At 44.3% G+C, this 27,357-nt stretch overlaps 1 protein-coding gene across 2 annotated transcripts in view; it reads left to right on the forward strand.

Moving 5' to 3' along the window:
• Nucleotides 1-11,889: 11,889 nt before the first annotated feature.
• The window catches only part of DDAH1 (dimethylarginine dimethylaminohydrolase 1), a 51,063-nt gene continuing 35,595 nt past the window's right edge, over nt 11,890-27,357 (forward strand). For both annotated transcript variants that reach the window (XM_042819587.1, XM_042819588.1), the window contains exon 1: nt 11,890-12,195. In XM_042819587.1, coding sequence (XP_042675521.1) covers nt 11,890-12,195 — 306 coding nt within the window. The remainder of the gene's footprint in view (nt 12,196-27,357) is intronic.

The following is a 27,357-nucleotide window of genomic DNA, read 5'->3' on the forward strand; positions in this document are numbered from 1 at the left end:
GATAAAATAAGAGTCCTGAGCTTTTAGTGGCTTTTCAGTGAGCATTGCACAGCTTCACTAATTGCATTAGTTTCAGATCTGAATTATTGAAAGCTTCTGGGGAAAAAAGAAGAACAACGCATTTTGGTCAAGGGCAATTAGGAGATGTTCCTGGAACCTCTTTGCACTACTCATGTTCAGCTATCCATTAGTTGCTCTTACTCATCAAAAATTACATCATCAAAAATATGCCAGGATAATTAAAGATATTATAAAGAAATTTCTGTTGTATTGGTCCTTACAAGTAGAATGTGCTCTTTCCTATTAGAACCTAAACCTGCTTCAGAAAATAAAGGCCCTATGAACAGTGCAATGACAAAACACATAAAAGGACAGACCTCATTTCCAAGAAGATCAGGCAGGTCCTTGATGTCAGAATGAAGCACCTCCTGGCGTTTTTGGATGCTCTCAGCAGTGCAAGAGCTAATGACCTGCTTCCTGCATGGCTGGCTGCTGGTGCACCATTTTTCTTCACCACAGCCTGTGCTGCTCCTCACTCTGTCTATACGTGCTGCTGTGCTGCAGCTCACAGTGCAAAGCCCGAGGAGGGATTGATGGCCAGGGCTGATCCTAAGAAGCCTGGTGCAATAAAAGAAACAAGTAGCTGAGGAATGAGCAGCAAGAGAGCAGATCTGTATGGAGACTGACCTGGCCAGGGCAGTGGGTGGGCTGCAAAATTCAGTGGGAGGTGAAAAACAGTGAGAATGGAATGGAAGAGGGAAGAGGATAATCCAAGGGCCTGTAAGAATTCTGCGTGGTGACTGGGCCATGCATGGAGCCAGGTATAAACAAGGGTTTATTTGAGTTTTCAAAAAAATACATCAGCGCTAGCGACAGCAGCAGGCCTGACTGTAACGAAATTAATGAATGTGGTGCAAGGGATGCTTCAGGTAAAAGGAGAAATGTGAGATTTCTTGTGTGTTTAATTAGGACACTTGGCAGTTGGGTAAGCTTTAATTGCCATCCCAAGCTCTGCAGCTTGCCAGAGAATGAGGAGAGGTATTGATTTCCATCTGGGCACACAATTTACTTCTTAGTGCTCATCAGCCTGATACGTATCTTCATTCTCTGTCACTGCTGTGTACAAGCTAGCGCTGCTTTCACCTGCAGATTTCAGGGGGGGCTTCAACTGAATAAGTGCCCAGAATTGCAAGAAGTTAGCTAAAAAAACGGCCTCATTTATCAGAATGTCATGCACAATGTGCTGTTCGTTTGGGAGCATCTTCACATCTTCACTTATATAGAGCATCTCGTTGCTGCAGTGTCCAGTTGCTTCTCAAAAATGAAATGGGCACAGAAAGATCCTTCTCTCTCTTGTAGGCAGGAGCAAAACAATGCTTATTTTATACAATGCATGTTTGTTTGTTTATAAATGTGTTTCGGAGAAGAGAATTAGATCAAAGTGGATTTTGTATTTCCCATTGAAGACCCAGGTGTCCATAGTCAATATGATCTTTTCTGTGGGTGACTCCCAAATTTCATGGGCTAAACACCACATTTTTGCCCTGTAGTTGACAGTTTCTAGGGGAGCACAGCTGGTGCAGTTCATGATCTTGAAAGAGAGACATGAGAAATGAAAACTCATATGCAAGGCAAAGAATGAAACAATTTGATTTGGAAAAAAAACAGGGAAATGTTGTGGGAAAAGATGGAGAAGATGGAGAAGAAAGAGTAAGAGGCTGAATTACCTTTGCAAAGCTATCAAAAATATAGACTTGCTGTCATTTACTATTCACTATGCAAATAGCATCGTTATATGCAAACAGCTTTAGTCAATTAATCCAACATGTAATGGAGATCGGTGCAGAGTAGGTGTGTGTATGGCTTTCTGAAATTAAAAAATAAAGGTTAAAATAATGAATTTCCTTCTCTTCAGGAACTGATAATGAGTACAATTCTACACACTCAGCAGATACAATTTATAGGGAGATCCATCATATAGTTCCCCAGGTGAATTGTGCACTGTACAGTAAGAACTGTATGAAATCATGGTCAATAGTAAAAGTTGTTGGATGTATCCAATTCTAGCAAAATCATTTGTACACCAAATGGGAAGAAACATAAACACATCTGGCACTGGTTTTCCTTTTGCCCACATTTTCATCTGGAGTGACTTTTCTGGAACAACTCTGCAGCAACGATAAGGCGGAATTGGCCTCCACATGTGAAGGCACTGAGGAAGGGTGCCAAAGTCAAATGATGACAAATTAAAACGAAAGTAGTGTATGAGTAATGCCTAAAAAGTCATCTAAAATAATCTTGTCTAATGTTTGATACTTTAAAGCTCTTTTCTGACTTAGTAGGAAAGAAATGCCTAACTTGGGTTAGTACAGGCATTGGCTATTACCATCTCACCTTTTTGTTTGTCATTTAAAGCATTTAGGAATGCTTTAATTCAACACAGTAGGGAAAGAAACTAACTTCCAAATTGAAACGGCCCTTTTGGACACAGAGATTTATATCTGTTTGTCTCTAAGAACTAATCCCATTAAAATAGTCTGTACTGAAATGCAAATTTTAATGTAGACAAGATAATGGAGATTAAAAACAACAAAAAAGTAGGCAAGTTTTAGATCTATACTTGCCTATTTTAAAATGAGAAAATGGTGCATTTTCATTTGGTTGGTTAGATCTTGAATTTCATCTTGTTCAATTATTTTTAAATCATGATGTCACTGTTGCTTTACTTTCATGTATATATATCTCCCTTTCTAATCAGGAGATGACAACATGCACAGCAGCAGTAATCTGGTACCTCAGACAGCTGTTAAAATACAACAGCTATTGATATCTCCTTTGTTATTTGGTATTGGATTATAGTCTCATTTCATATACAAAATAGTTCTACTGTTTGTAACAAAATACTTCCCACATGACACTGTCTTGTCATCTTGGCTGTTCCTAGTGAGGCGCAGGGAAATGACTCGCAGTTTGGTGTGTCCTACTTCAGGTACTTCAGGCACTGGGGTGCTTCCCCAGGCCTTTGACAGTCAGGTCTTGAAAGAAGAGAACACAGAAATGTAAATGCCTGAAATCATTGGTTAACTTTTAAAAATATGCCTTTTTCTTGTAAAAAAAAAAATGAAAGAAAGATTGCTTTTTCCTCTGCTATTCAAAGTTATTTAAAATTGCTTGAAACAGTTCCATTCCTCCGTTAATTTATCTGTTAAGGTGAGCAGATAATTACACTTTAAGTCTGTATATCCTGTGAAACTGTGACAGTAATCATTACCTAATTTTATTTTATTTAGATGCACGTTAGAATTTCTTCCATTCCCATTTACTGAGTTTGTTACATATGGTATTTCTTCTCTGATCTTGAACACGAGTATTTTGCAGTACCAGTCTGTATGTATTTATAGCAGTCAGGGGCAGAACTGGCAAAATAGATGAAGTAGGCTTTTTTGTCACTGCTTTCAGAGAAATCAATACGAGAGCTATCTGCTTTCAGTGCTGATTTTGCTTTTGCGATTGTGTTACGAAAAGCATAACTGGTCCTCTCCATTTCACAAACTTTTCAAACAGAGCTGAACATATTGGGCCAGCATACTCAGTATATGAACTGATTTCTTGCAGCAGTTTATTAAGCCAACATTCCTCCTTTTTAAATAATGTGGCTGGCAACGTTTATATGCCTGCAATATGGAAGCATCAGTACAGAATATTTGCAGTACAAAGCAAATAGTCATTTACATGTCATCAGAAGTTCTCAGGATCTGGGGGAAAGAAAGTAATCATCAGTGAAAAAGTGGTAATCATTAGTTTCATGACATAGCTAAGAAAAGTTGAATGAGCCCTTTTACTGGTGTCACTGGGCATAGGACCATGGGCTTGAGTACATGTGTGACTTCCATAGGACTAAACCAAAGTAGCTGCTCTTTTGGTAGAATTCCCACTAACAAGTGAAAGGATAGGAAGATTTGCATTATTGACAGAAGACTGCTGGTTGATTTGTTTTTGTCTTTTAACAATAGCAATTGGCTTTATTCCACCTTCTTGTTCTTTGTGTTTGGAATGAGATGCAAAGTTTCAGTTTGAGTTGAGCTGATCTGCAGGATCATTTAGACACTGCAGAACCATCTCCATGAAGATCAGTAAAAGGCACAGAGATTTTCAAATATGCATGCCTCTGTACAAGATAGGCAAATCAACCAAGAGCATTGCTGCAAAGGCTGTGCTGGTGCCTGTGGGCTCCAGGCTCACACTGCAAATTTGCAACCAGCATATAGGGCTGCGCTGGGAGGTTTGTGGCCTGCAAGGAGGAACTAATAGCAGTCTTTTCTCAGGAGACATGAAGGCTGACATACTTCTCAGGAATCTCTACTGGGTTTTGTGCTGTCCAACATATTTGTAAGTAATCTGAAGAAGGAGGTGAAGAGCAATGAGTGATGCGAAAGTCACTGATACTACTAAGTTTACTCAGCAGTGTTCTGGTTGTAGAACTTCAACACAAGCTCTGCTTGCAGGACAAGTGAGCAGATTGCGTCTATTCAAGTGATGTGCATAGGGAGAAATGTTCCTACTGCTAAATTCACTGAGATGAGTTCCAGTACAGTTACTGACATTTGGAAAGCAGATCTTGAAGTTTAGTTTATGCTTCAGCTCAGCATTTCCTCCAAATCAAATGTTAGGTGCTGTCGAGGCTGCCTCATCTTCTGCTGCTCTGTCAGTTTGTCTGCTGAAGTGATTCCTGTGCTGCTTCCAGACCCAGTTGTGTGTAGTGGCACTGCTTGTCAGGAAAGATTATGGGAAGTAGTTATGTTCCTTCTGAACTGCACCTTACTTGTTCCATTTCTCCATTCTTTTTCAGCTGGTGAGATAGAAATATTCACAAACCTGCCCACTGAGGCAGGAACTGCATAATTTAAAATGGAACAAGCTGATCACCTGGTATCTCATTAAGCCTTCCTACCAGTGTTGGTCCCTCATTTACTACCTGCCTCCTATGGAAGCACTACACATTACTTTTGTATGGAGGGGCAAAGAGCTATCGAATATTTCCCTTTGAAGAAGAAAAGATTCTTTTATGTCTGTTCTGTGATGGATTACAGCAGTAGTTATTGCCCCGAGCCTGGACACATCAATATTGAAGCTAATCATTGCATCTTTTCATGTTTTATAGCTTAACTCTGACACGTAGGAAAGCATATTAATAAATTCTTAAAAAAAAAAAAAAAAAAAAAAAGTACATTGGTAATCTTTTACTTTCTTAGTTCAAACTGTGATGTATTAACTTGTCTCTAACACTGATCTTAGTGCCAAAGTAGCTGGCAAAAGACCTGCTTGCCCTTTGTAAGCATGTAAGAGAAACCACAAAGTTGTTGACTTGTGTGAGTACATACCAGCTATATATAACCTATATGTGTACGTGTGTATATTTATATCTCCATATTTTCTTTCCGAGAATAAAGAAGCTGATTCCAGTTTACTGTTTATATGTGAATATACAGTTTCTTAGTTTCATTTGCAGGTTATTGACTAAATTAACACCAAAAATGTACCCAGCATTTGCAAGCCAAGGTAAAAAAAACTGTTTGAGTGATAAGAATGGCTGAAAAATTGTTCTCAGGGAGCTGGCCACTGGAAAGAATTGAAATACAGACTAAGAAATGCAAGAAATGCTACAGCCAAATGTCACTGCATCTCACTGCTGAGGTCACGAGGGCTTTTCAGGCAGTGAAAGGAAAGGACAGTTTGCCACACTTGCAGGGTGCTGCCAACTGGTCAGCTGGCCCCCTAGAAAAGGAAAATGGAGGCTTAGTACAAACATTAAAAAGCAACTCAAGCCACTTTGCAAAGGGTTTGGGCTCTTTAGAAAATATTAACCTGGATCAGTCAGCATTTTTAGTCTCTTGTTTTTTTAGAGATTAAAGGTGTATTTTTGATGGAGGACTGGAAGAAAGAAAACACAGCATATCCATCATCTTTGCCACATCAGTGCCTCCTTGTTTCAGAGGCTGTGACTTTCCAAAGAGTACCTCCCACCCATACCTCCAGGAATCTTTGTGCCCTTCCCTGTCCACAGGGGCACCTGCAGCACTATCTGGGCAGTACCTCTGCATCACCTCACAGCAGCCAGCTTCGCATTCTTGAGACCCATTGAAAAACAGCTGCATAAATGCAAATTGCATGAGCCATCTCTGTTTTTACTGCTGGTGCTGGTATTTCCTTGCCAAGCTGATAAAACAGCATACTTTATTAAAAATGCTGTCCAATACCAGGAAAAAAAAGTCTTACTGGCTGATTTTCCCAGGGCAGCCACAATAAGAGCAAATTACAAAGCACTTACTCTAACTGTCTCCTCTTTCTCTTGTGGGTGGCACAGTATGTGTGACGTGTTGCTGGGAAGTATATCCTTCAGGGAAACAAATGGTGTTGTTCTTTTCTGTAACAGGGATGCCAGATACTGTAGTTCAGCACAAATTCCCACAGATTACCAGTCTCGCTTTTTAGTTCTGATTGTCAGAGGTGCCTGACGCAGGGTATTTTTTTGTTTGTTTGTTTGTTTAATTGAACAGGAGATTCTTCCCCCTTCAGAGAAAGAATGGCAGAGGTGCACATAAGGCATGGTGCAGATGTGGAGACATGAGCATAGCACAGAAATCATCAAAATTCCACAGCTCTCCCTCAAATGATCTGTTTGCTCAGCCAAGTAAATCCAAAAGCTGATCCTATTGGAAGCAGTGCAACCTATTGTAGCAAAACATGTGGGAAGACTATAAATGCCAAGAATGCCCTGAGCCTATGAGTTTTGCCCAGGCTCCCTGGTGCCATAAGTCATGGCAACAATGCTGCCAAAGCTGACTTTTAAAGAATAACCCTTTGACAGTATTGTCTCCCAACAATTGCTTAGCTGCCAGCTCAGGGAAATTCCTCCTTCTCTGGAGTATGCAAAATGCCAGCTGAGGTCCAGTTCTTTATCCCATATCAGACAAAACAAATACTGTGGACCAGCTAGATATAGAATTAATCTGACCCTTGTTAGACTCTGTGAGATAGCTTGGGTTCAGCTCAGGCAAGGGAAAATGCTGCTCCCCAAAAGGATTTCTTTGTGCTCTGGCAGATGCACTGCTGATTTACACCATCCAGAAGGGACTGGTCACCCAAGAGCAGCCTGTTACATGCCAAGCTAACGATGTCCAGCATTTGGAATATGTAAAGTGCTCTGGAGCCTGTCCATGCTTCATACACCAGGGTAAAGTTAAGTGAGGTGACATGTTGTCTATATTGCTGATCTTTACCTCCTCTAAATGAGGAACCCAACTACTTATTTAGTAAAAATACTGTTCAATAGAGTCACGGTGTTATTTTGTATTAGATAGCAGAAATTGAACATTACTGTCAATTACCTCGGTGTTCTTTGAGTTACTTTTCATGTATCTAAAGCAGGATTAAAATCAGCTTTTCTCTTTTATGGCTGTAAGCAAGACTCAATCCTGTACCCTTACTATCAGAATGAAAGACCAATTGATCTTAACGGGAGATTTTCCTGCAAAGTGTCTGCTTCTGTTATAATAGCATTTGACTATGAAGCCTTGTACTGAGATGAAGAATCTCTCAAATTTCTGGTCCTTTAAAATTTCTACTTCTTTAAAAATGTGAAACTCGATGTCTCTTCTACCTGGTACAGATTCAGCCACCACAGTGAGAAGAACTGGGTGCTTGGTGGCCTTCTTGTCCGTGGTCTTCAATGCCTCAAGTTTCAGTCAGCATTTCATTATGGTGTGAGACATGTTCAGTAAGGCTTTAGGGCCAGAGGTGCTGTTCCTGCATCTGCAAGCAATGGGAAGTGATGTTCAAGGTGGCCTTGTAGCACGTCTGAGCAATCAGCTGTGTGGTATACCTTTGTGCTCAGCAGTGATTAAATTCTCTTGTCATTGTCCCTTAGACTGTTCAACAGCAGTGGCCAGCTGTGACCATTCACCTAGCATTGTACTAGAGGCTTGTGCATTTGCTAGACATTAGGGGACTTCAGAATCATCATTACAGAGCTGATTTCACTAAAATTATCAGTTATTTCCAGTGTAACAATGACAATAGAAGCATGGGACTGGAAGAGACCTTCCTTTATCCATCCTTCTTCCCCATCTCCAGCTCTCTGCTCCTGACAGACAGTTTTTTAAATTACTTAAAACACCTGGTATGGGGGCTGCCTGTTGTTCCCAGCAATCTTTACTTCAGCTCCCTGCTGTTGGGATGTTTTCTCTAGTTTTCATTGCAATAGTCTAAGTTTCATGCTTGTCTTCAACCTGGTGGATAAGGAGGACAAATTATTCTTTGAGTCTTCGCAGCAGCTTTGTACAAAGCTGCAGACTGTTCTCAAGTCATGGTTGTGAAAAAAAAATCATATCAATATGCTGCTGGTGATTTTGTCAAATGGATGAATTTCACTCTGCTTATTGATGACTCCTCTGTCATATGTTTTAAGCCGTGTCTTCTCTTTTAGTGTCTGTTGCATTCTCCTGAAAGTGAATGCACTGTTCACATATGCCTCTGCAAATGCATTTTGCAAAGCAATTTTCTTGTCACTGTCAGTGCCAGCAGATGACTCTGTGTAGTGTCAGTCAAAAAAAAAAAAAAGTTTGCTTCTTTTTTCTCTATTTTCTGTATAAAGTGTTCTTCCACATACAGTTTTCTATGATACTGCTTGAGTGGTCTGCATTATATTTTCTGATATGAGAACCATTTCCATCATTTTGCATGAATTCCACACAGCAACACAGCTTTTTTCTTGCTGGGAGGCAGCTTTGCTCTGTTACAGCAGTAGCTCCAGTAGGACAAAGTTACTGAGAGCAGGCTGAATATATAGCAAGGTGCACAGAAAATAGTCTGTAGATGAGTGAAGCTGAGCCATTTTAAAATAACTCTTGCAAGACTGTGTGAACACATTTTATTGTGCAATGCTAATTGTGAGTAAACTGATATTTTGTTAATCTTATTATAAATACGCGCAATTTTCCTCAGGCTGCATCTGTTCCTAAATTGCTAATGATGCCTCTCTATTCAACAGAAATAACAGAACAATCACAATCAGCAAACAGTTCTTCATTTGTATGTACACTGCACCTTTTTATAAATTTGTGAAACTAGACAGGATTTTTTACTGTAGTAATTATTTCTGCAACATCGCTCTAAATAGATAACACTGTATTTCCAAGATATGTGATGTTCCTTGCATGCCTTTGTCCATACAACATTTCCCCTTCAACTGGCCCTATCTCCCATGGCAGGGTGTGCAGGAGATGCTACAGGTGGTGCTTGGCCAGCTGCCATGGGCCACCTAAGACCTGGTCAGTGGCAGTGCTTCCAGGGCAAACCACGTTGTCCTATCATAGAAGTGCAGAATCATTTAGGTTGGGAAAGACCTCCAAGATCATTAGGTCCAATTCTCCACTAAACTCTACAAGTCCACCATAAGTCTTCATCCATGCTGCTCTTCAGTACCTCTGTGGAAGGGAGCTCCCCGCCTCCTGCACAGCCCATACCAAGATCTGACCACCTGTCTGTGAGGACATTCTTCCCAGCATCCCACCTAAACCTCCCCTGGCACAACCTGAGGCTGTGACGTCTGATATGTGCATGAGGTGACTGCATGGCATATTGCTGTAATCTCAGTAAGATTTGAAACTTGGAGCATATAAATTTAAAAGGTATTTATGAAAGTCAAAAACTCAGTACTGAATGGAACTTCTCAATTAAATGACTGCAGGAACAATTTTCAGCACTTTCTCAAGGAGGTACCCTAGCATATTTTAAAATTGCAGAAAGATAGTAGCACTTTCTCTTCTGCCTAAAAGTCATTCTAACAAAAAAACAAACCAAAGATTGCCAATAGCCACACCCCAAATCTGTGATGGGTAGAAATAGGCCCTAGTGGCTGTGCAAGAACCACACGTTACACTCCACAAGCTGAATACCATATACCACAAGCAGTATAATACCATCTATAGCTGTTTCTCAAAAATTTCAAGCCTCCAAAATGATGGCAGCTCAATTGCCTGCCCATTTGTTTAAAGAGAATAATATTTGCACATTATTCAGTGAATCACAGTTATTCAAACAACTGCGCCTCAGCACGCTACATAAAGACAGCCGTTACGGGGCATATGGAGAACGTGTAAGAAATGCAGATGAACATCAAGACATCTGCCATTTTAGAAGCACACTGATATTTCCTTCATGTTATCCATTTATTATATCCCAGAACTCTGAACACGTGCCTGTGACATGGCTGAGACAGCTTGCCTGGCTTTTGTCTGAGCACTGAAGGGGAGCAGAGCTGTGTGCGGGCAGTCCTCTCTAAGCTTCCCCTCTATGACCAGGGGATACCTGCCAGTAAAAATGGCTGGAAGGAATGCCCGTATTCCTCTCTTCCCATCTGCTCTGGTGAGGAGAGATTGCTGAGGCACTTGGGAGGGCAGCAGTATTGTTGTCATCACCAGAGCTGGTGCTGGGGATATCTCCTGTGGAGTGAGGTCTGGTGGAAAACCAAAGTTGCTTCTATGGGGAGCCAGAGATGTGGAGAGTCGGATGAGGGCTGCCCTCAGCCAGGACAGCCTTGAATCAGGCAGGAGCATGAGGAAAATGACTTGGGAGGAGGCAAGGGTTTCTTATAGGGGAAGAGATGGAAAATCCCTATTGTTTCAGTCCCCAGCACAGGGGTGGAGCGAGAAGCTGGTGTCCCTATTAGCTACTTTGCCCTGCAGAGGTAGAAAATTCAGTACCTTAAAGGAATGAAAGAACGCAACAAGCTCTCTTGACAAACAGTCCTGTAGAAGCACAAAGGGTTGTTTTGAATTGACTGTGTTCATTTGTTCCAGGTTGCATTTAGAAGTGCCTTCCTTTGTGGGAGACCTTCCATGTGCAGTTAGGGACAAACCACTGGCCACAGAGGAGCAGACTGCTGCAGGCGGGCACCACGGGGCTAGTGCCATGCCACACTGCCCATGCCAGGATCAGGTGTAAAAGCATGGGGAGATGCAGGTGTCTGAATTTTGTGGATGTGATTACATGGTTATGGCAATCATTGTGCAGATAGTCTGGGAGATACTGTTACAGAAATGACCTTATGCCCAAGTAATTGCTAGAACTCTCTGAAACAAAGCGAGAGCTTTGCCTCTGACAGGAATATAAAGCAGAAAAACATCGTGGCCTTCAGGCTGATAACCAGAATGACCACATACTGCTTCTGGGACAGATGGAGCTCTCTCCCAGTACCTCCCACATGCCGGGACAGACCGAGGAGCGCAGCACGATGACTACAGCTCTGAGGCCGGCTCCTTCAGTGGGAGAGCAGCCCCAGGTGCGTACAGTGAACGGCGTGCTGCCACCCGCTGCTCGCTGCCTCCTGCCCTCGCCTCCCGGCCTCAGGGAGGCACCCGCGCAGGCGGTGTCACGAGGCACACAGAGCGCCCGAAAGTCGATGCCCGCCCGTTGATGCCGTGACGCCGGGGCCGGGCACGTGGCACCCGCAGCCCTAACGCTGTGGAACCGGAGCAGCCCCAGTTGCCCCGCCAGCGACGACGCCCGGGACCGAGCTTCACCTCCGACCGAGCCCCAGTGACCCACCGAGCGCAGCAGGGCGCGGCTCCTCAAAGCTGCGAGGGTCACGGCGCCGCCGCCCGCCGCCCAGGTAAGCGGCGCCCCGCGGGGGGCGGCCAATGGCGCGGCCCGGCCGCCTCCGCCAGCCAATGGGAGCGCGCTCGGCAGCGGCCCCATGGAAATGTGCCTGGTGGGGAGCCAATGGGGCGCGGCCGGGCCGCGGGCGGCGCTTTATCAGCTGCCAGGGCCGGCGGTGGCGGCAGCCGCGCGGAGCCGGGTCGCTCGGATCCTCCCGCGTCCCCGCGCAGCATGGCCGGGCTGGGCGGTGGCCCCGCCGCCTTCGGGCGCTGCACGCACGCCGTGGTGCGGGCGCTGCCCGAGTCGCTCTGCCGGCAGGCGCTGCGCAGCACGGCGGGCCCCGAGGTGGACTTCGCTCGCGCGGAGCGGGAGCATCAGCTGTACGTGGGCGTGCTGCGGGGCAAGCTGGGGCTGCAGGTGCTGGAGCTGCCCGCTGACGAGAGCCTCCCCGACTGCGTCTTCGTGGAGGACGCGGCCGTAGTCTGCGAGGAGACGGCGCTGCTCACCCGCCCGGGCGCGCCCAGCCGCAGGAAGGAGGTACGGTACGGTCGCGGTGGGGTGCGGTGCCGTGCGGGTGCCCGAGCTGTGCCGGGGCGCGGCGGGGACCTACCGTCCCTGCTGAGGCGGCACCACGGGGCTCCTCCCGGCCCCGCCGCCCCCCGAGGCTCCGGCCCGCAGGTGCCCGGAGCGCGGCTATGGTCAGCGCCTCTGCGAGCTGTGACTCATCTCGGTCCTTCGCGGCCGCGTGGGCTCCGGTGGCGGAGCCGCGTCCTTCGCGTGGGTCACCGCGAAGCGGTGTGGGTGTCCGGCACCGCCGCCGCTCCTTTCGGCCCCGAACCCATCTTCGTGGCGCGCCGGGCTGCGGCCGTGCTGCGGGTGGTGCTACAGGTGCCGGAGGGCCTCACCCGGTCCCTGCCCGAGGATCTGTTCCTCTGCGCTGGACCTCGTGCCTGCAGCCCCTTTACGGGCCCCGCGTGCTGAGCGGGTACAGCTACTCGGCCCGCCTCGGGTGTTCTTAGGACCCGCTATGCATCCTACCCACCCGAAAGGTGGTCTGGTAGGCAGTGAAGTGCCACCCATCCACTTCCTCGAGGAGCAGAGTAGAAAATCGAGGAGCTTGCCCATCTTCAGGCTGCAGGACTGCTGTGCTGACTGTTCTTCTCTCTGCTAGCAGGCTGTGGGGGTGACCCTCTTTGTCTGCCCCTGTGCTTGTTCCTGGGGTGCCACTGCTGAGGCCGTAGGATACACAGCCACTCACTGGCACGCCTGGGGCTGAAGGGAGGCTTCCTTGGGCCACAGTGCAGTATGTAATGGTCTGTATGGTTCTGAGGCTTTGATGTGATGCCCTAGTAATAAAGTTCACCTGAATTTTGTCCAACAGTGAGTTGGAGATATTGCACAGCTCTTACACATATGCTTTTCCCTATGCATACATGCCTACCTGCTTCTTCAAACACACTTGGATGCTCTTAGAGGGAGCAGCACTAGAGCCAAGTGTGCATACAGCCACATACTGTTTCCAGGAGCTGTCAAGGCCCAAGGGGGCTTGTGCAGGTCTTTTGCTGTGAGTCAGTGATGTGTGCTGTGAGAGTCTTCAGGAGAAATTACTCCATTATTGACTGCACTCTGTACTAACACAGAAGTGTCTCTGCAGAGTGGTGTTGGCTCTGACTGGGAGCCCAGAAGTGTTTGGGCAGTAAGGGGTGCTGGGTTATGTTATGCAGCTGGTGGGAGGTGGGACACGTGCAACCAGAGCACCAGCAGAATGCAAGAGGCAGTATTTCTTTGTCCACTTCAAGGTTTCATGTTCTGCCAACACAGAGGGAACACAAAGAGACAAGATAGGGCAGCAGAACTGAATGGGCTACTGGCTGCAACTTTGCTGTATCATTTGAGGTGGTGTAAGGAAATTAAATATATATATAAAACAAGGAATAAAACGGTGTAGGGTACACCTTCCTACAGGGAATTAAGTTGTTTTCCCTTCAACGTCATTGGTTGTTCTGGTTCAGTAGAGGTAGTGGACAAAGACAAGTCTGCAGGAGTAGTGGGGGAGAGCTGGTGGTGCTTGAGAGAGGGAGAAGGCTGCAGAGCCCTTGAATGAGCACTTAAATGTGAGTGCCTGATAGCATTAGCTCTCTCCTGTGGTTAACAGTAGCACGCTAAGCCATGCATCAGTTATATCTGACTTATTGTAATTATTGGTGTTGTAAAACAGTTTGTGTTTTGTTTTTTTTTCCTTCCTTAACAACAGCAATAAAAAAATCAAGATCTGATCTTTACTATGTAATGTTAAATTCTTTTAAATCATAATTAGATGTTCTTCCTCCAGCATCCACGTAAAAAAACTTAAAATGATTGTGCTGGAGGGGTTGCATATGGTAGCAATTTATCATTGAATTATGCAGTTCATTGTCAATTTGAGAATAACAGAAAATCTATTCTGCTTCTGTTCTTGTTTGTTGGTTTTTGTTTTTTGTTTTTGTTGATTCTTTTTTGCTTGGCCCATGCCTGCTGGGACTGATATGAGTAGTCTTATTGATAGTGCTAACTATTTTCATGAAGTAGCATTTCAGATGTGATATGAAATAAATCTACTATGTTCAAATTTCATACTAGAAATGGCAGAACAGATTTACTTCTTTCCATGGGTGACTTGTCCAGGCACAGTCATAAATCAAGATAAGAGAAAAAGCTCTGAAGCATAATTTGAACCTTATTAGTTTCTTTGAATGATGGGGCAATCATTCCCATGAGCTTTCTGAGTTGAAAAAAAATTAAAAAATAAAAAATTGAACAAACATCCTCTTAAAACTAACAATGCAGTGTAGTGCTTGTCTGAACATGTAACTTAATTATTTACAACAGTTGGCTCTCCAGAGAGCACTGCTACTGCAGTGCTTTTGGAGAGATGGGGAGAAGATGGCGGGCAGCAGCATGCCATACACATCTGGGGCTGCCCTCCTGCTGAGGGAAGGCCTGGCTGACACACATGTTGAGGACAGCTTTGCAGAGGAACAGTGTGGGTCTAGTGGTCAGCAGGCTGAATGTGAGCCTGCAGCATGTGCCCCTGTGGTAGAGAAGGTACAGCATCCCAGGCTGTAGCAATCAGCAGAATCAGTAGGCTGAGGAGAGTGCCCTACTCAGCGCTTGTTAACAGCCGTGTTCAATCTTGGTTCCTCTTAACGTTGGGGAGAGATTGACAACTGAACACACTCACTGGAAAGCTGCTCAGGGGCTGAAGCATAGCCTGAGGCAACAGGACCTGCTCCACTTGGAGAAGAGGTGGCTTAGGGGGCCTAAGAGCAGGACCCCAGTACCTACATGGGTTATCAAGAACAGAGGGAGAGTGTCTCGTCGTGTGTGGCAGGATGATGAGACAGTGGGTGTAAATTGAATCCTGATGGTTTAATGGGATAGGAAGAAGGGTTTTTTTTTTTTTGTTGTTGTTGTTGTTGTTGTTGTTGTTTTTTTTTTTGCAGTGGGGAAGTGGGGACAGCCAAGCAGTGAAATGAGGGCCTGGAAAAGCTCTGCCATCATTTCCGGAGGCTTTCAAGACCTGACTGGATAAAGCCCAGACCAGCATGGTCTATTCTGATAGCTGGTCCTGCTTAGAGAGGAAGTTGGCTCCTGGTCTGATCGATCACTGCTAGAGAATCATAAGGACAAAACCTCATGAAACCAATTTCTGCATGCTGCTTCTGGAGGTCTTCTCTGCTAGCCCAGCTGGTTAGCCAGCCTGGTGTGATTGTGCATGGGGCTGCTTTAGTGCCTTGTCACTCACGCTGACACTGGCTGTCAGAGGGGAGGCAGGTGGTTGCAATCCATGTACAGCACCAGTTTCTCAAAGAGCAGTTTCTTATTCTTTTTATGTAACACAAGCATAGCCCATGAATATTTCAAGAGAGTGGTTGACACACGCTTGGCTTAACCCAGTTAATATGAAGCCCGTCCACTGAGTATGTGTTCCTGCCCTGAACCTCCTGCAGTGCAGGAGAGCTGTTCCAGCTGGTGCTGCAACCAGTCAGGGCTCACTTGTCCCTTCTTTTAATTCCATGGGCTGTAGGTTACTTACTGCTCCTGTGGTATGTTAATAAAGGGCTTGTGTCCAGGCAGCTTGCCAACAGGCTTGTGGTAGGTCAGGCTCTGTAGTCTGATCGGAGCCATGGAAGATGAAGGACATGGGGACACTCAAGGTGCATCCCAAAGACAGCAGCCTGGCCGAATGTGCAGCTGGAGCAGTTCTGCTTCAGGCGCATAGTGCCTCCTGATAAGCTGCCTGCCAGATGTGTGAACTGAGCTGCTCTGTCTCCATCCTTCCCCATTTCAGGTTGCCAAAAACCATAATGCAATATTTAAGAACCATTGCAGCATGTTCTTTCACTGGCTAGACTCCTTATTAAGAAGGCTTGTCATCAAATTACTGTAATGCTGTATGTAGCAGGAAAACTTCTGCAGCAATCTTTAATAGCACTGGCTGAGCTTCTATGCTTTACAGATATAGTACAGGTTACCCCTCCAGTACTGTTGCATTCTTTACTGGTTGTCTGCTGGGGGAAAATAAAAAAAAGAACAGCTGCTGAGGCTGTTTGTTCTTGCTCCAAGTTATTGTAGGGTTTAAAAAAAAAAAAAAAGAGGAGTTGAATTCAATTTGGTCATGTTCAGTGACTACTGGGAAACAGCCCAGTGTGTGTGTGTGTGTGTGTGTGTGTGTATATATATTTAGTAAAGTAGAAAAATCAGTCATGCATTTAATGATTTGTTTGCAAGAAGCAGAGGCTTATTTCACAGCATTATGTTTCTGTGCTATCAACTTCTGAACTTATTTTAAAATTCATAGTTTCTGGGGACTTTGAGATTTAGTATGAAGGTAAAAGTAAAAAGTAAACCAGAGATGGATGGCTAATGTGGATAAGCCAGTGTTTTGTTTAGCTGTGTGCAGTCACCAACACACTTGATGTTTGAGTTGAGTAACTCTAATGAAAACATTGTGATCAAGTTCCAGTACCTTTTGTCCAGGAAGTGTGTTCTCAGTTGTTCTGCTGGTATAAGTTATTTGTGTCACCTTCTGAATGCACCAGGGTTAGATGTGTAGATGAGCTGTGATCAGCACATTGTGCTTACTGTCTAAGTTGTCTTAATGTGCTTGGGATGGCGCAAATAGCACTTGCACCATTTCAGCGCTTATGCAGGCAGATGGAAATCCAAAAGCTCAGCAGAAAATACCCCCAGTAACATGGCTTCTTTTCAGCTGCTGCATAGGCAAGGAAGAGTAGTTGCTGCAGAAGTGATGGTGGTGAGCAAATCCTCCAATGATGGTCAAGAAAGGAAATGCCCACCCAAGAGCCTCTTTTCTTCCCCAGAAAACCTCAGGGGACAAGCTGTGAAGCAGCACTGCTGCAGCATCGAAGGAGGGAGGACAGGTTATGAGCAGCAACAGAATGTTTATTAAGTGCTATCATCTCAGCAAGCATTGGAAGAGCCTCCTGGTGGCCCCTTGAGCATCTCTGGGTTCTTCCTACATCTGCTTGCTGAGTGGCAGGGCTTTGGTCTTCGAGATTGAATGCTGGTGCTGGCAGGAATGCTTCTCAGCCCAGGTGGCCGAGGCCTCTGAGAAAGCCTGCAGGGAAGCAGCCAGGTAGAAAAAGCTGTCAGGGGTAAGGAGTTATATATAGCTCAGGCAGGTAAGGTTATATTGCTGCTGCTAAATGATAGGCATCTTCTCTGTAGACCTAGATGGTTCTGTAGAATAATTGTTAATAGAAAAGCTTAGCTCAGGAGAAATGGATTCAAGGCTCTGCTAGCTCCTGAACTTAATTAGGCCATGGGGGTTTTATTTTATAGTACATGCTAGTGCACGAGAACCTGTATCTGCTGACTAATCATTTAAAGCAGCATTTCTCTGCATAAGTGGCAAATGCCTGTCTCATTCCCATTGGAGGATTAGTGCTTTCTCCTCACTAGAGAGGCAAGAGGTAGACAAAATAAAACGAATGCCACTTTAAATAATTTGTAGTTCTGTAAACTATCATAATAGACACTGGAGGCCTTGTTCATTTGCTCTGAACCCTTTGCATGCTTTTATTGCACCTCAGCTGTGATGTTACTGATTAATTTGGTGTTCTATCTAGAAAGTTTGGTAGGAACCTCAGGAGTACCTCTTTGCCATTGCTTGGTGCTTAAACCAGTTGGAGAGTAAACATAATCAGAAACTTTATGTGAAAGATGCCAAAAGTAAATTAGAAATAGTGTTTGGCACCCTTCTATTCAGACTATTTTGGTTTGAGTATCTTTCCCATTTTGCTCATGCTCTTTTGGCCTCTTCACCATGCTCTCATTCTAACTTCAAAACCAGAGCAAAAATGTAAAAGACGCTGTCTTTGGTTGTCACAGCTATTTTTAGGTGTACTGAAAACAAATGGAGAAGTCCCAGTCAAATGTAGGTTAAGATGATTTTTCTGGATACCTAGGTTTTAGTTGTCTTCTGTAGAGATATTGTATGGAGAACGTTGAGAGTATATAATTGACAGAACCGAATGTAATGATCTTCCTCAAAGTGGACACACTTGGACAGGTGTGCTGGGGCTGGTGCAGCTTTCTGCTGCTCATCATGGTGCACAGAAAGCAGCCAAGTGGCTTTCATCAGAATTTATAGCAATGCTTTCTTCAATATGTTTTATTAGCTTTCACGTCAGTGTCTTGGTATTAGCATATACCTTGGTTACATGAAAAGTAACCAGTAGAGAAGTTTTGTCTTAATATTAAAATCTCCTCTTCAATAGTACTTGAGGCAACTTGGAAAAAAAAAGAACATTTTGGTGGTATCAGATAGACCAGTGTCAGGAGCCTGTGTAATTGGAGTCTCAGTAGATGCGTGGAAGGAGTATTTTAGCCTCTTTAAGCTGTCTTCTTCAAAAGCAGGTTGAATTGTTTCTGTGGCCCTGCCCTTCCATCTGCTTTGTGGTTGGAGCATTGCCTTATGGTTTGGGGAGATTCTTCTTTGGTCACAGAGTTCACTGCTGGTGAAGCTCTGACCCTATATTAATAGGGCTGGCACTTTAGGCAAATGAGCCATGCCAAGAATTACATTCTTTCATTTTCAATTTTGCTACTGTGATTACAGGTTTAATGAAAATACTAGGAAGTAGCTTCTAGTCAAATCAATATAACTGGACTGTATTCATTATAATTGGTTTCTATCTATAAAACTGTAAAACAGTCTCACAGGATGGTCTAGGAGCAACTTAACTCTCATACTTTTCTAACAGAGGCAGCATTTAGACTTTATTATTAAATTGCTACATCTCAGCAATATCTGAAGTGCTGACCAAAAGATTCAAAATAATTTGGCCTTTAAGTGCCTGTTTTTAATCTCCTCTGGACACCTATTATTATTTTGCAAGCCTTGATGTCAGCTTTTGTACCTTTCTTAATCACTGCTCCTCTGACTGTGATAAATAGTCCTTGGTGAGCTCACGGTTCAGCGCAAATGCTAAGTGCTTAAAGGTTCTGAATAACCTTAAGCATTTCCTTAGAAGAATGAAAAGCGCCTTTTCTGCCGTTCTGACTTAGACAGATGGCTTGGAGCTACCTCGCTGCTTCCCCAAGAGAATTCTGACCAGACTGTCAAAGTGAAGCTAAATCTTTTTCTTTTACAACCCCCTCACTTAAAGCGTCATAAAAACTAGTTTAACCACGGTCACCACCAGAGTTCTGCTTTGGGGTTTTAAAGGTGGGTTTGTGCTATCCCCAGTGTAAGCTGCTTGATGGGTTTTTCAGTCCTGCTCTCCCTGCAGTCCTGCAGCACCTCACACACCCTGCAAAGGAGGGCATTCATATGGAAGCTGCAGTGATCTCTTGCTCATGGGTGGATCTGCCAGCACCTCCTGAGAGTGGTGAAGTGTGCAGAGGAGCTGCTGCACAGGGGCTCTGCTGCTGTCTGCTGAAATGTGCTATGGAGAGGCAGATCCCTGGATGAGCTTCCTGGGCTGGCCCAGAATGTCCGGACACACACACAGGAAAGAGTGCAGATCTTCATCTCCCCCTCTGCCTCTCCTTTGCAAATTCAGTTCCAGTTTGCTGATAATACGTGTGGAGTGTCTGGCCTGCAGCTCAGGTAGTTGCCTGTCGTTTTGATAAAGCTTGAAAAGCTTCTGGCTTAATTGTAAAACATACTTACTGCTGATGTAGAAGTATCCATGTGGCAAAGGTAAAAAGCTCTGGCTTGGTTAAGTGGGATTTTGGAAGTAACAAATTGAGCTGCCCTTTTAAAAAAAGAAAACTCAGTGCTTCCAGTTGTCCTGCTTGGAGAGTTCCCTGGGGCATACAGTGCATAGGCACAGCTGGTCTAAACACTGACTTTTTAAATCAAAATAAGCACATCTTAATTTCTGCCAATATTGTTCCTGTTCCCTTACTGCTCTTTTTTCTTTCTTTCTTTCTTTTTTTTTTTTTTTTGGGGGGACTGATTCTGGATAGTTGGTGTGGTACTCAATCTTGGCCTCAGATGCGGTTTGCACTTGTTATTCCATTCATAAGGAGCATCCAGTGAGTTTGTGGTACAAATTAGCCTAAGGGCATGTCGTCAGTGCTTCTGCATTGTTCAGTTTTCAGAGGTTTTTTTGTCTTTATCATAAGTCTCCTGGTAAGTAATACTGGATCAAAAATGCAGACTGGGTTTTTAGATGTCTGATCTGAAATGTGTGTCACCTGTGCAAAGCAAGAATCTTCATTGCCCAGAAGTTATCTCAGAGCACAGTGATTTCTGTGCAGCAACCACTGCTTTTGGAAGGCTTGCATGAGTTAGTGCCTGCAGAGAGTGTGTTCCTATTATGAGAGTGATTATTATGGCTGGCATAACTTCTGAGCATTAATTGGTTAAGTGTTTTATTTAAGTACAGAGGCATATCCTCTATTCAGTCAAGGTATATGCTGTGAGGAAGCTTCACTCTGTTGGTCTGTGATCTGGCCAGCACTAAGTGCTGGTCAGCCTCGTTTCTGGGGTGAGATTGAGTGATGAGACCACAGCACCAGCTGGCATCTTTTTTTGCTACTTCTTTTGTAGTAATATTAGCATTTCCTTCAAAGAAAACAAATGAAACAAATGTACTATTTTATGGCTGAGATGTACCCAAATCAGGTCTTGCATTCATCCAAGGCGACTGATCGTAAACAAGTTAGTTGCTCTATTACTTTTCTGTTACCTTGAGTCAACAGCAAAAGCAAACGCATACGTCAAAAATAGCTTGTTTGAGACTTGCAGAATTCATTTTCACTTCAGTAGAACGTCAGTGCTTGGCACTGTCTTCAAAAAATAATTGTGATAATTTGTTTCTGGAAGGGTTACATGTGTTAATAGTAAAGGAGCTGGCTCTCTGCATCTGTCTCTGAGTGTTAGCAGAAGTTCTCTGGCAAGATCAAATCCTGTTTCTCAGCTCAGCCCCAGCTGGCCACCATGGCAAGCTTAAACAAAACCTGCCGCACAATTGGATGTTAATGGCAGCATTGTGATATTTTTCTGGATTTGTCTTGTCTTCTCTGGAAAGAAGTATAATATGAGAGCTGTCTTTTTAACTCCCATGCCCAGAGAATGATCTTCCTGGCCAGGAGTCCTGCATATACCTCCTCCTCTGCGCTGCTGTGTGGTTGGTGTCTTTTGTGTTGTGGTCCAGCAGTTACAGAGATGGTCATCTCCGTGCAAACCCTTGTGTTCAGCTAACTGGAAAAGTCAATGGTTTAGAGATGGAGCCAGGCTTTGGTGTGTCCAGAAGTAGCACACTGTTTTTTTTAAATGTACTTTAAATGTTTAGCAGTAAATTCCAAACTATACCTCTTTGTAGAGGTGAGAGAGACATTTACTAGTCCTACAGGAGATCATTTTCCAGATAATTCAAGTGATTGGAGAGTTTCACCTACCCGGTTGTCTGAACATGTGATATCTCTGTGATTGAAATGGTAAGGATGATGACTCTCATGCATGCATTTCATGTTCTTCCAGTGATGACTGCACAGAGAAGTGGAGCTGTGGTTATTGCTAGCCAGTAGGCTTTCCTGAGGTTTAATGCTAGTTCTTGGCTCTTTAAAAGACGTGAAAAGATGCAAATACTAGTGCCTGTGCTCACAAGGTGTGGTATGTAGAGCTGAAGTGAGCAGTGTTGTTTGGAGGCAAGTACAAAGTGTGTAAAGATCCTGATGGAGAAAGATACAAATTAGATAACTAATTTTTTCCAGATTTCCTTGACCACAGGGTACTGCGTTAGGACATTCCTTCTTAGATGAGCACTGCAAAGCTTTTTTAAAAACTGTATACATGCAGTATTACTGTTGTTTTTCTTAAATGGATTTTAGATTAATTATTCACCTGAAATGCTGTTTGAAGTTCTAGCTGCCGATCTTGGAAGCACACCGTAAGCAGAAAAGGTATGGGCCTTGAAGGTCAAGAAGATCTTGCTGCAATACAGGGTTGTGTGAAGTAAGGCTAATTAAATAAATGCCTTTGTCCAGAAAAGCTGTTTTAGGCAAGAGGAGGAGAGAAATAGAAAAGCTCTTTATTGCAAATGGTACAGTGAAAATGAAATGGGATGATAGCACAGAATTTGATGACGTCCAGAGAAACACCCAGGCAGCAGACTCAAGCAGAAGGAAATACTTTGTCATGCAGTGCACAACCGAGCTGTCAGCTTCATTGCCAGGATGTTGTGGGGTTCAAAAGTGCAGCTGGGTGCAAGTTTACAAAAGAGATCCTTCAATAGCTGTTCAGCACTCTGATCCAGATGCAATATCTGGCTTTGAAAATGTGTACACTGCCTCTTACAATAAGTGAGGCAAAATTATACCAAGACAAAATCACACTATATTTGTCCTCTCTTTGTTATCTTTCCATAAGCTGCCAGCACTGACTGCTGCTTGAGTCAGGCTACTTGAATATCCAGGTCTCTGTGACCCACTTAAGCAGCTGATGTATTATGAATAAGCTGTAATACTGATAGCTCTTTAGCAGCCTTATAATGAGTCACTCACTGTGATCCTGAAGGTCACGAGTGGTCCAAGAGCTGAGCTGCACTTGGGGAGGCTCTTCTCTGCTGTGGACATCTTGCCAGTTTCTGACCTGCTGGGCTGTAGAATCCTTCATTCAGGCTTAATTAGAGTGTCAGGTGGCATAAGGTGGGCCATTGTAGCACCACAAATGGATGCTCTGAGGTCAGATGTTAATTTTTTCTTCTCTGCTTCCATGTATCTATCCTAGCACAGAAACTAGAAAATGGAACAGCTCTCTTATTAAGAAAAGAAAAGCTGAGATATTTTATGTCAACAGTATGAAAGGATTTTATTTTTTCCTCCCTCTAGCAAGTCAGATTAACCCTAAGAAACAGAGCACACTTTGTAACACAGATTTCTCATTGGGAAATGTTGTTTCTAGCTTTTCCACATCAGCTGTGAAAACATATTGCCATCCAAGCTTTGCAAAATGATTCTTAGAAAGGCCAAGCAATGAATACTTGGCATACAGAGGTTTGATGTATTGAGAGCCAGGCTTAGTGCTGTGGAAGAGAGTGTCCTTGAGGAGGTTTGGCAGAAAGGTGTTGTGGGAAGGGCAGTCTCTCGCAGCCCCTGAGGTCAACATTGTCGTGGGGAAGCTGATGGCTATTGATAATCTGCCAGTACTGACTGTGGAGATTATGGGTAGGCTTTCCTGTATAGCCTGGTGTAGACTGAGACTGAAATACCAGTACTGGTGGTATAAAACAGTTGTTTGGTTTTTTCAGAGCACAAGGAGCCTTTTGGAAGAGGTACTGCTCTTTTCTGCCCTTACACCCCTGCTTCACAGCTAATCAAATCACTAAAAATCTGCAAAACAGAACTGCTGATCTTCTTTCGTCTGCATGCAGGAGTCATTTTCAGGTGGGTCTGATGAGTGGCAGACTGCCAGGAGTGGCATCCATCTTGTTATCTGAGATAAGGCCTCAAGCAGCCCGAGAGCCCTTTCTGACAGAAGTCTAATCAAGCCTGGTGTGCATCACAGTGTCTCCACTGCCAACTGTGAAATGCTTTTTACAGGAGCAGGACTAGAAGTGATGCTGCTGGCAATGGGTGGTAAGCATTTGTCTGTGGCCACGTGTCCAAAAACTCCTCCCAGTAGTGAGTCCTTTGTGTAGAAACCTGGTATGAACCCATGACCTTGATGGCAGGCTTCTGAAGATATAGGCTGCATGCGTCTGAGGCCTGGTGGCTTGTAACCTGGCCCTGCTGGGCAGGGAGGGAGGGTTCAAGCTGCATCTCCTTCTGCTTTGGATTTGATTGTTTTGGCTGCAGTCACGCTCCCAGTGGGCTTGCCTGACCCAGTAGCTGGAGCTGCAGCCTCTCTTCAGTCCAGATTGCCATTGCACTGCTTCACAGTAATGCAGGATGATTGAAGAGGAGCAAAAGTGAATGCCAGGGAAGGTACGAAGAACAGTGCTACTATCTGTGCTCTGACTGAGAGCGAGTTTGCAGTACCGGTGGGGAAAGTGCTTCTGTGACTGTCCTGCTCCACAAGCTGTGAGCAGCTTCCATCTGGGGTGAGCATGTCCTCTCCCTCTCTGGGCTTGCTCTTTCTTGTTATGGCTTTGATATTTCCTGAATGTGACTTGATCTTTCTCATTTTTCATACTTAAGGGAGACTCAGCACAGTTGTCAGCAGACATGAGAAATGGCAGAAAGCTTTTGAGCAGTTTTTTGTCCACTCTATCCATGCTTGATTTTTAAGGACTAAAGTCACTACTTGTATTTCTGCACCAGACTTCTCTAATTTTAACCTAATTTCCACTTTGCTGGGTTTCCTTACTATCTTTAGAAGATGGCTGCACCCAACCAGGAGCGTAATGGGAGCTCCTAAAGAACTGCCAGCCCTTCTAGTGGCCATCATTACTTGCAGAACATCTTAAGAAATGGGTCTGTACTGCTCAGGGATGGAATGTAAACAAAGAGCTGTTAATAAAATAGTGTGTATGGTCTCACTGAGATTGTGTAAATACAAAGTTCTTGTCTAAAAATAGTGCTCTGTTTTGCATTCCTGAAAGTAAATTCACTCACATCATCGTACGTGAGGTACTGTACTGGTAACAAACCCAACTTCTTGTCTATATGCGATGTTAACATTCAAGGAGCTTTAAAAAAATAAATTAAAAAAAAAAAAATTAAGACCTGTGTCTTGTTCTGCAATGTAAGCACTTAAGTAGAGAGGGCTCAGTCCTGCAAGGTGCCAGTGCTTAACATGGAGACTGTAGTCGCTCCCCTCAGCTTAAAATGCTTGAACTCTTTCCTGCTTTATCTGCTTACCATCTCTCTAAGCTGATCTCACGATCATGTTTTTCTGTATTGGAAAGTCTGGTGTAATGTAGCATTTGTCAAAATGACATGGTTTTAGCTTGAAAGTGTTTCTTAGCCTTAGATATTGACTAGGAGACTTAAAACTGTATCACACAGCACTTGTGAGTGTGGTTAGTAACACAATAGAACTTGTGTGCATAATAATATTAAATAGTGTGTAGTAATATTTAATATATCCTGCAATTAGTGTGTACCATATACTTTAAAGAACACTTATTTTTTGTGTCTTGCTTTGTACATGTTCCTACAGGGATGGAAAAGCCCATCTCTTTGTTGCTGATGCATAAAGCACCTGATGTGTCTGCCATGTGTGTTGCTTGCTTTAGTAATAAGATTTCCTGTAGGCTTCCTTCATACCTAGCAGAGGAGAGATGCAGTTGTGTAGCTTTTGGGGGACTGCACCAGAGTCTGAAGGGGCTGAAGGTGTGGGGACTGCTGCTGCTGCTGTAAACCCCAAAGGGTTTTCCTTCAGAGGCAGAGCTCATCTGACATGCTGCCTGCTGCAAGGCATTACCCTCATCCCCACGCAGACAGCAGTGTGGGTGATAACTCATAGATGAGATCAGCAGTGTGGTCTTTTTTAAAGTGTTTTAACATGCTTGAAAATGCCGTGGAAAGCATCCTGCGACCCCCAGCCAAAGCCCAGAATGGGAAGTCCAGGTGCAGCATCTCACAAAGGCAGAGCCCTTTGCTTCTGAACCTAAACATGACTTAGAGGCCCAACCCAGCTTTAGGAGCTTGTATTAAGATTTTTTGGCTGCAGTTTCCAAACCAATCCCTAAAACTTGAGCTGTCAGTGTGCTGGGAGTGCCCTTCACACGGGCAGCCTCTCCAATCTCCAGCATGGTAATTTTTTTCTTGCCAGAAGCATGGGCATGTGCTTTGTCTACCCTGAAAAGTAATGCTTAACATGAGGAGATGTTCCTGAAGGCATTTGTATTTGGTCTGAGTTCTGCATTTCCAGCAAGGCTTTTTCTAAAGCTGATCAGTTGGTGGGAACTGTATTGACCCAGCACTGATGCTTAGAAAGATGCTTCCTGAGGTGCAGATGTGGGCTGTAACAGTTTGCAAGTATTTGGAATATTTATTAAACCATTAGTTGCACAGAAACAGCCTTGTCCAAGTGCAGTGCAGGCTTGCACTGTAATTCAGGGAGACTGGAAAATGTGGAAACCAGCTTCCTCATTCCCTCATGGGTTGCACTTTAGGAATGTGCATGAAAGATCTTTAGATCTTGCTCGATGCTCCTACTCAGTTCTCACCAACTAGCTCATCTTGATAGAAGTGCTTACTGGATGCACCATAAGGCTCATGAAAACCCATTTCATTGTGCTGAGTGAATTAGAGTCATTTGTTCTTTCCATAACAGTTCTGTCTGTGGACTAAACTGCTTGGACATCCCACTGTGATGGTATCTGACCAAGGCGTTTTCTGGGAAGCCAATTTCCTGGTGATACCTAACAGCTTCCAATTCAGCTCATCTCTGGGGAAGCCACCTAGACAGCCACTGCAGCAGAGAGAAGAGCTGAGTTATTTTAAAATTCTAAAAATTAGAAGTTTTCTTTACTTGCATTCCTGGGTCTTGGCCTGAAGGAGGAATGGGAGTGCCAAAATACTGCGAGAGCGTCTGTTGTTGCAGTATGTCTGGCCGAACCAGAAGCAGGAAATTCTTGTGAGAGCCTGTCTCATGAGATTGCCAGCCAGCTCCAAGGCTGGCCTGGTGCTTGCTGCTGGTGCAAAGTTGTGAGGTGGGGATGCAGCTGAGGGAAGTATCTGAAGATGAGTAAAATGACAGTTAGACAGTAAAATGTGTGCATCTGGGGAAGGCAGTGGCCTTCTTTACATAGAACATAAAAGCAACAGAATGAATACACAAAGCAAACTTGCATCGTATTCCTTCTTCTAGTGGAGGAGGACATGGGGGAAGCTCCCTGTGCTGGAGCTGGGCTGGCTCTGCTCTGCCTTGGAGTCTCCCCATGATTTGAAGAGGGCCAAACCCAGCCCCCTGGTTGTTCATAACACCCTTTTCTAAACTTGCTGGTTAGGAATTTTTTCGTTAACCTGAGTAGACTCTGCTCTAAAACTTTCCATTTTGTCTTGTGCAGAGCTGCCTGGGCAAAAGCAGAGATGCCCACAATGGAGGCAGGGAGCCGAGCATTAACCCCTGTCCAGCAGACTTGCTCAACCTTGGCTCTGTTTCAAGACAGTTTTAAAAGCCATATCCAGCCTGTGCTGCCGTTTTCAGCATTATTGCTCCTGATGGAGCTGTAGCAGTGGGGAACTTTAAAGGAAAAGGACATAATGGAAACTGATTAGAAAAATGCAGAAAGT

The sequence above is a fragment of the Centrocercus urophasianus genome, unplaced genomic scaffold, assembly GCF_019232065.1.
Source record: "Centrocercus urophasianus isolate 14NV4802_14NV808 unplaced genomic scaffold, USGS_Curo_1.0 seq_18, whole genome shotgun sequence".
Lineage (NCBI taxonomy): Eukaryota > Metazoa > Chordata > Aves > Galliformes > Phasianidae > Centrocercus > Centrocercus urophasianus.